This window comes from Scardinius erythrophthalmus, assembly GCF_964197995.2.
Source record: "Scardinius erythrophthalmus genome assembly, chromosome: 10".
Classification (NCBI taxonomy): Eukaryota; Metazoa; Chordata; class Actinopteri; order Cypriniformes; family Leuciscidae; genus Scardinius; species Scardinius erythrophthalmus.
In genome coordinates this window covers 36,746,619-36,764,326 of record NC_138230.1, presented here as the reverse complement: position 1 = coordinate 36,764,326, position 17,708 = coordinate 36,746,619, and the positions used below count along the sequence as shown (strand labels likewise).

The window sequence follows — 17,708 nt, the reverse complement described above, 5'->3', positions numbered from 1 at the left end:
AACAATGGATCAAACTCCTAATCCGAAGTACGAGGAATAATAATAATAATAATAATAATAATAATAATAATAATAATAATAATAATGATTTTTAGATTATTTTATAATCTATATACACTACTCTTCAAATAAAAAGTTTGTGCTCTGTACGATTTGTTTTATGTGTTCACTGAGGCTACATTTATTTGATTTAAAATACAAAAATACAACCAAAAAACAGTATTATTGCGAAATAGTATTGTAATTTAAAATGACTGTTTTCTACTTTAATATATTTTTTTAAAAAGCTGAATTTTCAGCAGCCATTACTTAATCATTTTAATATGCTGATTTGGCGCTGAAGAAATATTTTTATTATTATCAAATTTTGAAAACAGTTGTGCTATTTTTGTGGAAACCATGATACATTTTTCCCCCCAGTATTTTTTGATGAATAGAAAGTTCTAAAGAAAATCATTCATTTAAAATAAAACTCTTCTGTAACAGTTAATTTTGATCAATTTAATGCATATTTGCTGAAGAAAAGTATTTATTTCTTAAAAATACCTTTATAATCTTGAACCGAGATGTACTGGATATCAGACTTTGTATAAATCAATAAATATCAGAAAGAAGTTGGGTAAATTTTAATAATAATTATAAAAAAACTTAAACATTATTTTATTTTATTCTATTTATTGCACACATTTTCTATTATGATTTGTAAAACTATCACAATGAGCATGTCACAGTCAGATCCCCTGCGTTTGATTTTATTAATACAGCCACAAGCATCAGTGATCCTCAGCGCCCTGCAGATAAAGAGTGGGTTAACAGCATCAGGAATAGGCTTGTCTGTAACTGTCCGTATTATCTCACACCTCCAAGATGATGTTCTTGACATCCCTGCTGCTCAGTCATGAGCCCCCTACTGAGATATGGCACACTTTTAAGATGGGCACATGGTGCCATGCCTGGGCAAGCCTGTGTAATGCCTGAGGGATCAACTTTAAGTCTGTGGATGAAACCAGACCGCTCTTCTGTTCAGCTCTAGTTGCTACCAAAATGCAGTGGAAGATACAATGGGTAAAAAAAGTGCTCCTTTCTGCGTATTGACATGGAGCTCCCGCATGTCTTGTTAACCACTGAAGTGTATTTGTTTAGTGGGAAATGTTCTCCTAGGAACATCTTCTGCTTCAGTACTCATTGAGGCTCTTTTTCCTCCCTGTACAGAAGTTAGTGGATATGGATGTCGGTTTTGACAGGCCGTACTATTGGAGTACTACAGTTTAACTTCAGCTGCACTCGGTAATAAGACTGCTCATGGCACAACGCACAAATGCTGACAAAAATTCACGTGGTGTGGGCAATTACATGGAGTGAACGATGGACGCTAGAGAGCTAAGTTGAGTTAAATAGAAATTTACACTGCCTTTGAAGTGATCCCTGCGGCTGATTCATATTATAGGGTCCCATTAGCAGCTCAAAGAGGTTCAAAAGATCCATTTGCATGCAGTATTTTATCTAGTTGAAGTCAAGTATAGTTGAAAACAAGGGTCTTGAATCTTTTTGAGGCCGAAGACCACTTTGTGAATTGAGAGCTGGTGCAGAGAACCCATTATATTGGGTGTTGCTTTGTAAGCCTGGCCTATAATAATGTGTAGAGTACCATATCAGTGTATTTACATACTTTGATGTTTACATTACAATGTATTCATTTAAGTTCAAATGCACATCATTGATATTCTAATGGCTCTGCAATGTGGGAGGGACAATGAAAAACATTTATTTAGCTTTTAAAATGAATATTTTTATAAAATGAACTCAGAGGCATAGTTAATCCAAAAATGTTATTCTTTCATTCTTTTTATCACTTTCATGTGGTTTTAAACCGGTGTTATATTTATTGTTTAGTGGAACATAAAAGAAGATTATTTGAAAAATGTTTTTGTCCATATAGTGAAAGTCAGTGGGGTCCAAAACATTGAACCTCATTGCATTTCATTGAATCGACAAAAAATTACACAATGATTTTTTTTCTGTTGTACAAACTTTATATTTTATACCCTAACCCTACCCATAAACTCAACCCTCACAGAAAACTTTTTGCATTTTTACATATTCAAAAAACATAATTTAGGATGTTTTATAAGCAGTTTTCTTCATTGAGACCAAAACATGAGTGTGATATGTGGTTCAGGTATTCCCTACATTTTGTTCCACAAGGATAGTAATGCCAGAAATCTTTGACCTTGACAAAACCACATATCACTCTCTCACATGCACAATTTTTAAAATACCTTTTAAAAATCACATTTTTCAAAATATCAGTAGTCATACTTGTTTGGCTGAACTATTTGTATTTAACTAATTCTGCTAGGAGGTCTTTTCAGGATAGAATTAATGGATAATAATGGATAAAAAAAAAGATAAAACTGTGCCATTGGTGTGGTCAAGTTTTCTCATGCAAAATAGATGAGTGAACAGATGCAGCTGCTGTCAGCATCTAACCCACATTCAAACACAGAGGTGCAGGTCCAGGAGAACATCTGCTGTGCTTATATTACATAGCAAAATAGATCCTGTGGCGTATGTAGATAAACATGACTAGCATCTATTTCATCACACTCAAAGGAAATCAATAGTCTGTGTATTAGTGTACGTGTGTATGTATGATAGTTTGTGGATTGACGAGCATTTATGATAGTGGATTGATATGCGTGTGTTATAATTTGTTGACGTGTATTATAGTTTGTGGATTGAAGTGTTTATGAATGTTTGTGGATAGATGTTTGAGTATGAGACAAGTGAACAGATTGGCGGCGGTCTCATCTGCCATGCATCGTCAGTTGTTTGCATCATGTTGGCAAACCTGCCCCAAGTAAAACTGCTCCTTGATCTCCCTCAATTCTCCTGCTTAAAGCCGACATTTGCTTAATGATGATTTAAAGTGATATATTTAAAAATATAAATTCTGTCATCATTCACTGACCCTCATATTGTTCCAAAACTGTATGACTGACCTTGTTGTACACAAAAAGGGAAATTTTGAAGAATGTAATTTTGATTGATAGTTAATACATTTTAGCAAGTCTTTTTTTATTTTATTCTAAATAATAAAAAAAAAATTTCTTCTGTGCAATCTTTACTGATTTGTATAAAGTAAACATAAGAATCACTTTTATATTGTTAGTAATAGTTCAAGATGAACACTTACTGGACTGAAGCAACTTTGTTATACTTGACTATCCATACATCCACATTTAGAAAAATCATGTTAAAATGTGATTACTAATTATGATACGTCAGGGTTTTAAGGAATATTTATTTGTACTTTTGAATTGCATTGCATTAAATGTTTTGCCCCCACACAATAAAAACTACATAGTTTTGATCATTAAACTAAGCTTTTAAATTTCATCTTACTAAGACATTATTGGGAAATATAGAGACTATTGATATGTATATGCATTTTATGCAAGTAGTCTGTTATACTGTTATAAAAATCTCATTAATGTACATTACAAACTATCAGAATTGATTTCATCTTACTTTTTGGTCATATACATATCAGCAACAGCACCAAATTGTATATTTTTGCTCAGTTTGGGCCTTAAAAATTAGGGTGTACTTTCCTCCTTGAGTACGTACTCCATATTTTCTTAACTTATGCTGTATGAGCCATAAAAGCCTGAGAAATCAGAATATTCTGACTACTATTCCATATGTCAGGCATTACAGGGTTAAAAAGTAAATCTCAAGTCTTCAGAAGTCATTTGATAGTTTCTTTTTGGCCTAGTATAGCTTTCCAGATTTTTTTTAACTTATTTTCCCTCTGGAGATGTCACAGGGTGTACTTTGCCTAATGGCAATGATTATTTCATTCTCCATGTCTTGAAGAGTGTCCCTCTGCATTGAAGTGCCAGGGTGGCATCTATCACTGTACATTCGTCAGTTCATCACAGCTCTTGCCTCGAAGATGACCTCTCGCAGCTGTCATCTCATCTTGACATCTCATTGTTCATTGTGTGATGTTTGAATATCATCCTTGGGGCTTTCAGCCTTGTACTCGCTTGTTTAGTTTGTTTGTTGTTTTCTTCCCCTAAGATGCATCTTGTCTTCCATAATTATCTGTGGTAGAACATCAAGAAGTGAGATGATAATGTCAGATTTGGAGAGGTGGAGGGGTGGCCAAGGCATCTGCCAATCCAATAATCCTATGACCTCTGTGTAGATGCACAAGGATATGGACATATGGGTGAAATTCCTTGGCAGATTCCCAGTATGTCGGAAGATCATATGTCTTAATTAAAGACCACCCAGACAAGTCTCTGCAGAGCCTGTACTCTAGAGGATAAGGCTTCCTAGCTCAAGTTGTGGAAGCTCTTAGTGATGACCTCCAGATTCTCAAAGATGAACCATTGTTCAATCATCAAACGGCTCAGAGTTCAGTCTACCTCATGCAACTTGTATGAACTGGCTACATGTGTCCTCCACCGCAGTGTCTTATTCAGAGTTCAGAACACGTCTTATCCTTTTTGTTGACCTGCTGTAGATGATTCACTTCTGCATATTGTGGCTCGTCATTTGCCTTGAGGTATCAGCAGATTGCCACACCTTTACATCACTTCTCTATAAGCAATACACATGTAGAAGTCGAATCATTATCATGAAGAGTTTGTTGCAGTTAGCCTTCCATGTGTTGAGTCTTGAAAAGCCTGCACGTACTGTTGGGATTGATGTGATTTATATTAAATGATAGGAATTAAAAGTAACAATATTGATTCTAAAGTTACTTTTGTAAAGCCAATTGCAAAATCAATTGGCAAGGCCTATCATGCACCAGGGGTGTTGAAATGAATCGTTTCTACGATGCGGACGTGGACGATTCTGCATCGATGCAGTAATAAACCATAATCGATTATAGCCTACTGACGTTTCTCTGACGTCATTCGTCACATACGCGCTTGTCACGCTAGCATAAAAAAGGCATAGGGAGGCAAAACACAAAAGTGAGTAAAAAAATGCACCCACTATTTTAACATTTACAGAGTGCGTGCGAGTAGCCTGTGTGTGCGAGTGCCTGTGTGTGTGAGCGTTATTCTAACTTAAGTGCCCTACCAGACAGCTTGTGTTTATTAGTTCTAAATGCTCCTATCGTCGGCTGTGTTCAGACTTATGTTTTTTTTTTTTTTTTTTTTTTTTTTTACACTACATTCAGGAAGTGTACTTTCTTGGACCAGATAAAATCAAAAGGAGTTCTTAAAATAAAAAGGGAGTTCTGCTTGTATTCATTGACGAAAATGTAGCCATGTGCAGTGATATTTTGCAATGCATCGTGATTTCGAATTGAATCGAATCGTTGACATGATAATTGTCATCGAATTGAATTGTGAGACCAGTGATGATTCACACCACTATCATGCACTGACATCAAATGTTGAAGGATTCTATGAGAAAAGCCATGAGAGGAATCATAACTTCTTCTGCATTGAATGCTGGTATGATGCTGATTCATAGCTGGCTCATGGAGGGAGTACAGGAGGTCAGATGTGACTGTGCTGACGGATTAAGGTCATGAAACAGGTTTTAACACTTTTCTGACAGCCCCTCTGCTTACCCAACTAACCAGTTGACATGTTGAATTGTAAGCTATTTACACTGCAGCTTTGCGCTGTGCTGTGGTTGTTAGCCGGAGAACATAAAACCCATGTTAATACTCACACCATGCACATAATATCTCTGCCTCCTCTGTTATGTCAGTCACGAGAAACTGACTAATATAATATAATGATGTTATATGATGTAATCATGCTTTTGAGTGTGGACATAATGTATACAAGGTCTATAATAGCTGCACAAACATTTCCATGCATCTTATGCCTCGTTTCCACTGAGCGGTACGGTACGGTACGGTACGGAACGGAACGGTACGCGTTTATTTGCGTTTCCACTATCAAAAGTTGTGAATGGTACCAAAATGCCGAACCGTACCGTACCACTTTTTAGGTACCCTTCCATTGGGGTACCTAGCACAGTGGAACGGTACTAAAAGGTGGAGCTAGACTCACTGCAGGACGTTGATTGGTTGACAGAGAATCGTCACTTGCGCGTGCTACACATAGCTACAAGAGGAATGACAACATAAGAAGCGCCATTTTTTAATATACAGTTTAATATAATACTACTGTTACTGTATCACGAAATGTAATTTTAAGAGTTTTTCAGGCGAGAATGTAGTTGTTTAAAGCTCAAATCTGTGGTTTATTTATAAAGATGATTTTTTTTTCCCCGGTTGTGAGATCCATGCGTTCAGCGGGCGCTCGGCGCTCATGTTTCCCGGCTGGATGAGCCTTGCCTCGGCGTTCGTCGCAGACTCCGACGGTAGTGGTTAAACATAAGATATAATTCGTTTTGTGTAGACCTAACGGGCGATCTTTGGTCTCGTGAGTATATAATGAGTTCCCTGTCAATCGTTTTGGCTGAGGGCTAAGTTTAGTTTTATATTAATGTTATTTGTGTTTAACTACTTGTAATGTTAGAGCGCTGCATTTGGATATTTGACTGAATTGTTTGCTTTATTTCTTATTGTATAGCTTCTTGTACTTTACTTAAACTTTTATATAGGCTATTATTGATAAAACTGAAATTTTACAAAAAGAAATATGGTTTCTTGTCATTTTTTATTACAAGATTATCACTGATGTTTATTGCAACATTTGTACAAATGCATATATTGCCTGGAATATGTTTATTTTATTTATTTTTTTAAACGAAAAGAGGTAACGTTAGGGTTGTGTTTATATTTCGTTTCGTTATAACGTATAACGTGCAGTGAATAATCAATATGCGTTGCGCATGAACCACATTTGTGTCCCTATAATGTTTAATTTATTTAAATGAAAACGAAAAGAGGCAGAGTGGTGTTTTATAACATATTTCGTTTTATTGTTGCTTAAAATGTACAGACAGAGTAACCGAGATAACCGGTGTATCAGCGACGCTTTTAAGAACGCGCTGTACCATTTGCATGTAGGAGTCGCACATGGCAAGTACAAACTTTGCGTACTTGATATTGAGAAAAGCCTAATGTCGGCGCTTGTCTTCTTGTGACAAACATGTCGAGGAGCAAGAACAAGATCTGCTGCATGTCATCCATTGTAGTTTACTATGTTCTTCTTCGCGCGAAAATGACGTCGATCGAAACACCACGCCTATCAAGTAAGGGTACTGTTGGCAGTGGAAACGCTAGCCAGATCATGGTTAACAGACCCGAACCGTACCGTACTGTCCCGTACCGTACCGTACTGCTCAGTGGAAACGAGGCATTAAGGGCTGTTGTTCGTCAGGTGTAGGATCCCTGGAAGTATGTGACTGAATTCTGTCATTTTTGCTGATTTGCAAATGCCATGTGACTAATCACATTGAAGCTGCATTAAAATGAAATGAAATGAAATTCAATATTGTTAAAATATTAAAATATAATAGATATTATTCAAAATATTGTATATATATTTTCACCCCTAATGATCCCCTAGAGTATTTGCAGAAAGTCTCTTGATTTCTGGATAAATAGGAAAGGATTGTGTTAATCACACTGCTTTGAAGATTAAAGGTCAGGAAGATCTTTGAGGATCCTTTAGTTACAATATGAGAGAACATCCTGGATTAATAAGATTCCTCCATTCAGTGTGACTTTTAGAGTTGCATCAGACTGTTATTTCTGCCCAAACCTGTGAACTCAGGGCTTAGGCGAGAGCCAAAGTGACTCTGACATTTCATTCCTCAGCAGGTGGGTGCTGATAGTGCTGCCCTCCCCTTCAACACACCCTTGAACTCCTCTGACTTCTGAAGGAGAAAGAAACTATTACAATGAATCAGTTGGAGCCATCCCAAAGGACCAGGCTCTGTGGCTTGGGCAGTCTGGTGGATTGAGCCTCAGATTGACCGGTCACATGACGTCACTCTCAATGAAAGCCCCATTGCGCCTTCAGGCATCATTCATTATGCTGTGAAGTTTCAATTTTGACCAAGCCAATGCAATTACTGGCCCTCTGCTGGGGCTTTGGCAGGTTCTCTGAAACTTCAATTCCCCTAAATGAGAATCTCAAATAGTGGCTCTCATTCAAAGCACCATTCCACTCGAGTAGTGTTTGTATTAAAGTGGCTTAGCTGACATAGGTGTGTGCTGCCTCAGGGTGAAAGCCTCAGTTTCATTTTCACCTTGACTGCTTCTGTTTATAAACACAATAATCGCACCTTCAGTTTTTATAGCGCTCACCCAGACTTTAATTTCCCACGCAGCCATTCTGATTTGATTCAGGACTTTTTTTAATGAGCACTAATCTCACACTATAGATCATCACTGAGCTCTCATTCCATAATCCTGCTTTAGTAATATCCCGGGGGGAAATCTTTGAGGATCATTTATGAAGTGGCGAGATGAAGAGCAAGTCTCTCTCTTATCGTTCTTATGAGGGTAATCAGCCAACATCACATCCATCATCTATATGCCATCTTCATGTTGCTGTTACGTAATGTGTGATGCGCTAGTTGCAGTCAAGAACTCCAAGACCCAGGCCAATATCAGACTACAGAGACGTGGACCAAGATTAGACCCCTTGAGATCCGTCTGTCCAAAAAGCATTTTCATGAACTGAAAAAGAGAAATGCTGAATTTATTGACTGTAAAATGAGACCCAGATTTGTATTCATTTAGCAAATGCTTTTATTCAAAGTGACTGAGACATAAGGGATAAGATAAGAAGATAAGAAGTTTCAGAATTGCTCAGAAAAGTATGTGATACCATGAGACAACAGAAAAAGAATGAGGAGGGTTTCTTAACAAGAAAGTTTTAAAGAGTAAGTGCCTTAACAGTTGTAAGTCAAGTGTTCACAGAAGAGTCTTTATGCAGTCTTTTGGAGAGGAACTTGGGATTCAGCTGTTCAGTTGAGAAGATCCAGAATTGGAAGAGGTTCTTGACAATCTCAAAGGTTTTTTGGAATTTCTGAATTAAGATCACTGACTAGTTGGCAGGCGAATGCATTGAAAGAAAGCACGGCTATAAAAATGCCATTTTTATCCAACTATTCACAGTCACTTCAAATGTGTAGGTGTCCTGAGAGCCAAGCGCATGCTTCTAATGCTTGAAAATAATCGTCTGCTCTGCCAAGAGGCTCTTTCAGAGAGATGTGTCGTGATGTAGCACCATTCGTTCCCAGCCATATCTGATGCATCAATGCATGAGAAGCCCACGTGAGGGCTGAAGCTGGCTAAGAAAGCAGACACGTGAGCCTCCTTAAAAGTTCATGTTCAAAGTCCCTGTTGGAGAGTCAGAAGTTCTCTTGAGACTGCTTTACCTGATAAATCAACTTTCCTCAGGTGGATTGGGCTGCAACATTTGACAATGAACAAAACGCTGACTTTGTCCCAATTGTTTGTTTACAGCCAGCGAGAACTGCCATGACTTCCACCCCATGTTTTTCACCCATGACCGCTCTTTTGAGGAGTTCTTCTGCATCTGTATCCAGCTACTCAACAAAACCTGGAAAGAGATGAGAGCCACTTCTGAAGACTTCAATAAGGTGAGAACAGCCCTTTTGAGTCCCTGCACCTGTGTCTAATTCTACATCAGTCTCCCTCTTCTAGTGGTCAACCAATATGGGTTTTTGATTGGCCGATGCTAGGGTTGTCATGATACTAAAATTTCAGCAATCAATAACAATATCAGTAAAATTACGAGACCATTGCTAAATCTAGTATGCTACTGAACTCAGCCCTTTAATTTGTTAGTAATACTTCACTTATTTTTTTTAAATTAAATTACAACAATGGGTTAAGGATTTTTGTTATTATTTAGTTAAGAAAACATTTTTCAAGTAATTATTCAAGAATTTTTAAATAATAATTATTATATTAATCCAAATAAAACTACTTACAAGACTTAAAATAAAGATACAAATTAAGTATCATGCATTTTCAAGTACCTTATTGTTTAATTAATATGAACAACATAATTGACACTGCATTTGACTGTTCATATGCAATTTGAATATAATTAAATATAGAATTATATTACGATTATCATTTACTCAAAATTGAATTTTTTTTTTCAATGTTCTATTCCATGTGCATCAGCAGGTCTGTCAATAGATTTTAAAGTAGTTTATCAGCCAATCATGCTCTTTATCAGATATTTAGTCTATCACTACTTCACACTACTAGGACTTTTGCAGGAGATGATGGTTGTTTCAAGCTCTTGGCAGAGATGATTTTTTTTTCTGGTAAAAGAGGTGGTTGAGATTTGCTAGGCTGTTGTTTGTGTAATTATGATAATCACACAGCAAACTTGTAACCGATTTATAGCATAAGATAAAAAAACATCTTGTGTAAAGCTGTATATTTGAGCTTAATTAAGATTCATGGACATGAAAAGTCATTTTTAAAATATCTCCGTGGAGCATGTCTCCCTGGACACTGTGATTAAATTCATCATCCTTTGTTTTCTTACATGAGCAGCACATCTGAGAAAACTTGCTTGCTTTTGCCCCTCGCCTGTATTCCTGCCTTATTATAAATAGACTTTCTGAATATAGAGATAAAACTGCTGTTTAATCTGGTGATCAGAACTCCCTATTCTTTTTTTTCTGACAGTTGTCTGGCAGTGTGCACACATGGAAATCTTAAACTTTACTGGAGGGATGAAAAGTTGCTGTCGGTAGATTGATTTGTTTCAGGTTCTTTTAAAGGTAGCGAGAAGGTTGAGGTGGTGAAATGCACAGCCCTATCAAGCTCTTGTTCCATAGAATGACTTTTGCGTGAGTGGCCTGTGATTCTTGCCTGTGTTCCCTCCAAATAAAAATCCACATAACCATCAATTCTGAGATGCATTGAATAATAAGACCATCACGTCATCAGCAGAACAACTGCATGTGATTTCTCCCACTAAATATGAAGTTATGCCAGTAGGAGTTATCCTTTTTCTTTTCACAGAAAGAACACCTAAGTCTCAACATCCCTGGGCTGTGTTTACTTGTCGTGTGTGGACACAATCCTGATTGAACTGAAGAAGATTAGACCCACCTCTCCGCCCACCTTTGTGGGAGCTTAATACAGACTTAGAGGAATAACTCTCGGCTTCATTGTTCAGATGTCGCCTTCTTAAGCACACTTAACTTTGGCATTGTTTTAAAATTAAAGTATTATAGTGCCTTAAAAGTTTGAGATAGTTGTTAATTACATCTCTTTGGGTCTTGGATCCCTCCATAATATATAAATAACTCTTTAAGCCTCTACTACTATAGAATTGTCACTTTAATAAAGTAGTATAAACTTTATTACACCTCGTTGGTCCAGTTTACTATACATTTATAAAATATACGTATATAAAGTTTATATAAACTTTGAGTCATCTGCCTTTACATGCACATGAACTTGGGAATTTATGGGAATTTTTTACCGTTCTTCTAGAAGTGCATTTGTGAGGTCAGGCACTGATGTTGGACGAAAAGGCCTGGCTCGCAGTCTCTGCTCTAATTGATCCCAAAGGTGTTCTATCGGGTTGAGGTCAGGACTCTGTGCAGACCAGTCTAGTTCTTCTACACCAAACTCGCTCATCCATGTCTTTATGGACCTTGCTTTGTGCACTGGGGCACAGTCATGTTGGAACAGGAAGGGGCCATTCCCAAACTGTTCCCACAAAGTTGGGAGCATTAAATTGTCCAAAATGTCTTGGTATGCTGAACTAGCTGGAACTAAGTGGCCAAGCCCAACCCCTGATACCCCCACACCATTTTCCCTCCTCCACCAAGCTGTACAAGTTGGCACAATGCAGTCAGGCAAGTACAATTCTCTTGGCAACCGCCAAACCCAGACTCGTCCATCGGATTGCCAGACAGAGAAGCGTGATTCGTCACTCCACATAACACGTCTCCACTGCTCTAGAGTCCAGTGGCGGTGTACTTTACACCGCTGCATCCAACGCTTTGCATTGCACTTGGTGATGTAAGGCTTGAATGCAGCTGCTCGGCCATGGAAACCCATTCCATGAAGCTTTCTACGCACTGTTCTTGAGCTAATCTGAGGGCCACACAAAGTTTGGAGGTTTATAGCTATTGACTCTGCTGAAAGTTGGCGACTTCTACGCACTGTGCGCCTCAGCATGCGCTGACCCCGCTCTGTGATGGCCTACCACTTCATGGCTGAGTTGCTGTTGTTCTCAATTGCTTCCATCTTTGTTATAGTACCACTAACAGTTGACCGTGGAATATTAAGTAGTGAGGAAATTTCACGCGAGGACTTATTGCACAGGTGGCAACCTATCTCCGTACCACGCTTGAATTCACTGAGCTCCTGAGAGCAACCCATTCTTTCACAAATGTTTGTAGAAGCTGTCTGCATGCCTAGGTGCTTGATTTTATACAACTGTGGCCATGGAAGTGATTGGAACACCTGAATTCAATGATTTGGAGGCGTTTCACAATACTTTTGGCAATATAGTGTGTGTGTATATATGTGAAATAGTGAGGATGAAAAAATAATACAAGGATAATACAATTTAATATCATGTATGTATGCAACTGTCTTCAGGCCATACTTTATTGCATTTAAAGCACATTTTATATCAGAAATGTGCTTTTAATGCAAGCTAAAGGTTGGGCTATATGTACGTTCTGGCATCCCTGAATCTGTGGATGTTTTTGTGGCTTTTTTTGGCATGTGAGCTGATTTAATTTATTATGTCCTCCATTTTGTGCTTTTGTCTTGGTGGGTCCAGTCAGACATGCGTTAAAATGATTATGAGGCTTCACTGTCACTATACAGCATTGATGGACCTCCACCATTTTCGGATGACTGCACCTCACCATCCTCTGCCTCTTCTCACAGACACACAACCATCTAATTTTTAAACGCACATGCTATTTTTCTCCTCCCCCACTCTCTCTTCGTGATTGGCCTGTCACATCCTGTAAATATTGTCTGTCCATCTGTGTGTGTGTGTGTGTGTGTGTGTGTGTGTGTGTGTGTGTGTGTGTGAGAGAGAGAGAGAGAGGGAGAGAGAGGTGTGGAGACGAGAAGCAGGAGGCAGGTCTGCTCTCAGCGATGCTTTGGGGGCTAAAAAAAACTGACGGGCAATGGTTTGCCTGTTTCCATGGCAACCACATTCTAATTACTCCCTCTCCCGCTTCACAATAACATAGAACAGCTATTGTGTGCGTGTGTGTTTTGGTTCATAAACAGCTGTCTTCTCCACCCAATCAGCTCTGATGAAGGCAGCTATGACACCTGACTTTAAAATGGCCACTTCGGTGCATCCAAGCACAGTAGTAGTGATGTAGTGACTCTGTTTAAGCTATAGCACAACCCCCACCCCTCCCCCTTCCAATCTCTCCCTCTCCCTTGTATACAAACCACGTGATCCTTATTGCCGAAACTCCATTGGCTGAAGCAGCCATGGCGTCTGGCCAATCAGGCTTAAGCGCTGAAATGGACATAAACTGAGCTGCTTGGAGATGCTTTCAGACTTCAGAGTGTTGATGGGCAGAAGAAATCAACCTTTGGCTAAAGCATGGTCCGTTTTCATTAGCAGCACACACACACAAACAACCCAGGAACCATCTGCCACCACTGTTTATTTTCCTTCTGGCGATCCTTTCGTCCCTGCACCTGGTCAGGGTTCGTCTCTGCTACACTGGGTTGGACCAGCGTGGATCCGCGCTCCCAAACATGGAGGTGACAATGGCATGTGAGTACTGCTTAAGAGATCGTGTCAGGTGCATGGAGGAAAACGGGTGTAGACTGAATGAAAAGGATGAAGGGTCATTTGCAATTTTGTCTGGATGCTGACGGGAAACGAGAGATAAAGCAGGCGCACAGATGGAGATGGCTTTGTGTGAAGCTGCTTGTAGTAATCAGGTTAGAGGCAGATTTCAGCTAGCGATTAACGAGGAAGCGATCCAGCGAACGCTCCAACCAGTGCGCTCCTCCGTTGCCCATCCCCTCCTTGGGGTACTTGTTATGAATGAGCGCTTTAATGTGTTGTTTCTCCATCACTCCTTTCTCCATAAAACATTGACCTCTGCTGTGTGGCTGTTCATTAAGTTTGAATTATTTGTACATGTATCCCACGTGTACATAGGCGTGTTGTAAGATCAGCACATTTTTTGTTACTCTTTTTACAGGGAAGGCTTTTATTGAGGTTAATCCCTTTTGTATACAGCCTTGTCCTTTGTGAATTCTTTGTTAGTTCAATGTTCAGAGGATTTACGTTTTGTGATCAAAAAGACTAAAAATCTCCCAACACTTCTGAATTCTGTGATGGGCTGTCAGTTAGCCCCTAACGTTGATTGATTATGGTAATATCGCAGGCAGGATTTTTTTCAGAGCATAAATCTGCAAGATCTCATAAAGTGAATGATGTCTCGAGGTGTTGTTTGGTCGTGCTCAGCATCCGCACCCAAGCCTCCGGTCCACAATTCCCTACTTCCCCTTGCAGAGCAAGATTTTTTTCTTTGTTTCTTCTTTTCTTTCTTCACTCTTTCCTTTGTTCCTTCCTTTCTATCTCTTCTTCTTTATTTCTTCACTTTTCCTTTCTTCCATCTTTCTTCCATTTTTCCCTTCTTTCTTTTGTTCCCCTTCTTCCTCTCTTCCGTCCTTTCCTTCTTCATGTCTTCCTTCCTGTCTCATTTTCCCTTTCTTTCATACTTTTCTTTCTTAATTTCCTTCTTCTTTTCTCCTTTCCTTTCCTTTCTTGCTTCCACCATTTCTTTCTTTTCACTTTTCACTTCACGTTTTGTCCTTTTCATACTCGCACACAAACGCAGTGCTACTTTACGCTATGAGCTGAGTCTCCTGGGACCTTAAGTGACCTTAAAGCAACAACATGGAACTTTTCCTCTGCGGTCGCCCTACAGGTTGGAAGCGGAATTGTCCATTACCGCTGTCGTAAAATGATTTACGGTTACTGTATATGAAGCATGCAGGTTTTTTTTCATATGGGCAATGATAATATTATTAATCTTCCCCCTTTCATAATTTATACATGTTTAGTAGACTAAACATTTTAACTCAAACATTTGCGATTTGCATGTCGATTGCAATGCTCAAATCTGAACGAGAATGATAGCGATAGCATCCTAACCATCTAAAACTAACTTACCATGTTAGTGTTTACTAGCTACCAGATTGATAATTCGCTCATCTACTAGCTGATTCATGAAGATAAATAAATGGAGGATCAGATAGTTTCCATAACGTAGCCAGGCAGACAACAGATTAGAAAAACTAAAGATAGTATGCAAGCAATTTACAGTTACTTACTAGTTCAACAGCATGACGGCCAAGTCAGCATCGGTCTGGTAACACTCCTCCTCCATAAGCTCACGCCAGCGAGCAAACGCTCGACCCATATTTATCCTCGTCCTGCCTTTCAGTTTATCACTCTCCCTTTTCGACTCTACTCCGACAAAACCTTGGACTTCTTACGTTTCGCTGCTGCTTCAGCCATGAAGAAAACAGACGTACGAAAACAAACGCGCTGGTTGGCCACATTTGAGGAAGTGGTGGGCAAAGTGACGTATGCCGTAAAGCAGTCGAATTTTGTAGTTCTTTTTGAGGGCTGGTTACTACCGGCACCCCGAAGTTACATAGTGCCAGTAAAAGCGATACAGACCCCGTCAGGCTCTGGCAGACGTCTCATTCAACCTATTGTAAGTCGATGTACTATCACAAGGGTCTTGGAAATATATTATGAAGGTTGAAAAGTTACATGTTGTTACTTTAATGCATTGCATGCTTTTGGCCCTTGGAGAAAGAGTTACTCCTGTCAGTGGAGTGGATGTGTGGCTGGATCCTGAGAGAGTTGAGTGCCACCTGCTAGAGTACAACATTTTTGGGGGGCTTTTTCAAAATCCTGTGTTATGAAATGTTTCCTTGTCAGAGAGCACTTGTGTGTTTAGACTGTGTCCTCTTTAGACCTGCTCCACGTAGGATTCGAACCGGGGTCTCCGGCATTGGAGGCGAGCGCTAAGAGGCAAGGGGAGTTAGGTTTACATGCACAGCTCTATACACTCGGTACAATGACCCCCCTAAACCTCACTTCCATCTGGGTCATGGCACCAAATGTAAACGGTCAAAAACGGTTCAAACTGGGGTCTCCGGCGTGGGAGGTGGGCGTGCTAACAAGGAAGCTAAAGACTGCAACCGCTAACGTGCCTCTTGAAGCCAGGGGATTGAGGTTTATACGCACAGCACTTACTGGCCTATGTCTGTTAACATCTGCACTTGACCATGTATATGTTTGTTCGAGTGTCTTTCTCTGTGTGGTCATCCTCAATACTGCAACAACTATTGGAGGCTACATACTTATGATACACCCTAAAACATTGACTGTTCTGTGAGAATGTATTACTATTTAAAAAAGGCACCCTGAGACAATCCGTTTCAGACAGGGAGCACTCAAAGGAGCCTAACAGATGTCATCACTCTGCAGATGACTGCAGGTTGTATGGCCAGGTGTAGATACTCAATATCCTGTGACATCAGTAAGTGCCAGGCCATTCGTCTCAACACCCCAGCAAGAATCCAGCAACCTTCTGCACAACTAACACACCAGGTTCTCCAAAGTAACCCTGGCCAGGTCTGAGATTTATGGAAGAGAGTGGGAGAGCCTACCCATAGCATCCCATTGCATGCAAGACTGCAGGTCTCTCTCTTGGCATGCATATGCATGCACAGGTGTTTTATACTTGTCTACTCCACTTGTTATTCATAGACTTACCCCCAGCATTTATGAAAAAATGACTTCAGACTGTACTGCATCTAAATTCATGACATGGTCTTTGTGGTCAGTGTTTCCGGCAAATTATTTTTCCGTTAATGATATCTATTTATTTTCTTTGAAGCAATGCCCATTTCTTTGATTTGAATCATTATTAACTGTTATAAAAATCATTATGGGGGAGGAAACCGCATAATTAGCATGTCAATTGTGGAATGGATAAATGTCCCGTTGCTTTTTCATGCCTGATTACCCCATTGGGTCCACAGTCCATAACTAGCAAAATGAATGCGAAGAGGGATGAGTGCAAGATATGCTTCCCAGCCTGTACTGCAAATTTGTTTTTTGTTCCTTTCCAGTTCAGATTTGAAGTTTATTGCGAAGTTTGTTAAACACTATTTGAATGATTGACAAGTTGTAAATGATAATTATGAATGGTTTCAGTTGTGGCAAAGACTTCTTTTGATGTGACTTCCTGGGCTAATTAAGCAGCTTTGTCTTTGGAGAACTGCGCCAATTGAAAGGTTTTGGGTTTGATCCTAACACCGTGTCCTTACCAAATGTGACGCGATACTGTGACATTAGAAGAAAGGTATCTTTGCCGTGTTAATCAGTTTTGGTCCTAACCAGCTTCGACCCTGTCATCAGAGGATTCTATTTTAGAAACAGTTTATATTTCTGTAACATTGCGCCTGGAACAACAACATACAAACTATGACAATGAGTATCTCAGGTACTGAGTATATACTTTATTTAAAGTTAAAAGGGTCTGTGTGAGTTTGAATACCATTTTGCATGACCTTTATAGTCATACTGAAAGCAGCAATGGACAATTTACCTCAGATCTTGAAAATAAATTAATGTTATAACCGTGAACTCAATGACCATGACAAAGATTGTATCAGTCTCTCAGTATGTATTTTAATCATGTTAAAGTGGTTTAAAATGTAT

General features: G+C 39.2%; 1 protein-coding gene across 4 annotated transcripts in view; it reads left to right on the top strand.

The window, feature by feature from the left end:
- elmo1 (engulfment and cell motility 1 (ced-12 homolog, C. elegans)) overlaps positions 1-17,708 on the top strand; it is an 87,196-nt gene that overhangs the window by 57,848 nt on the left and 11,640 nt on the right. For all 4 annotated transcript variants that reach the window (XM_081376964.1, XM_081376962.1, XM_081376965.1 and 1 more), the window contains one exon: positions 9,428-9,564. In XM_081376964.1, coding sequence (XP_081233090.1) covers positions 9,428-9,564 — 137 coding nt within the window. The remainder of the gene's footprint in view (positions 1-9,427; positions 9,565-17,708) is intronic.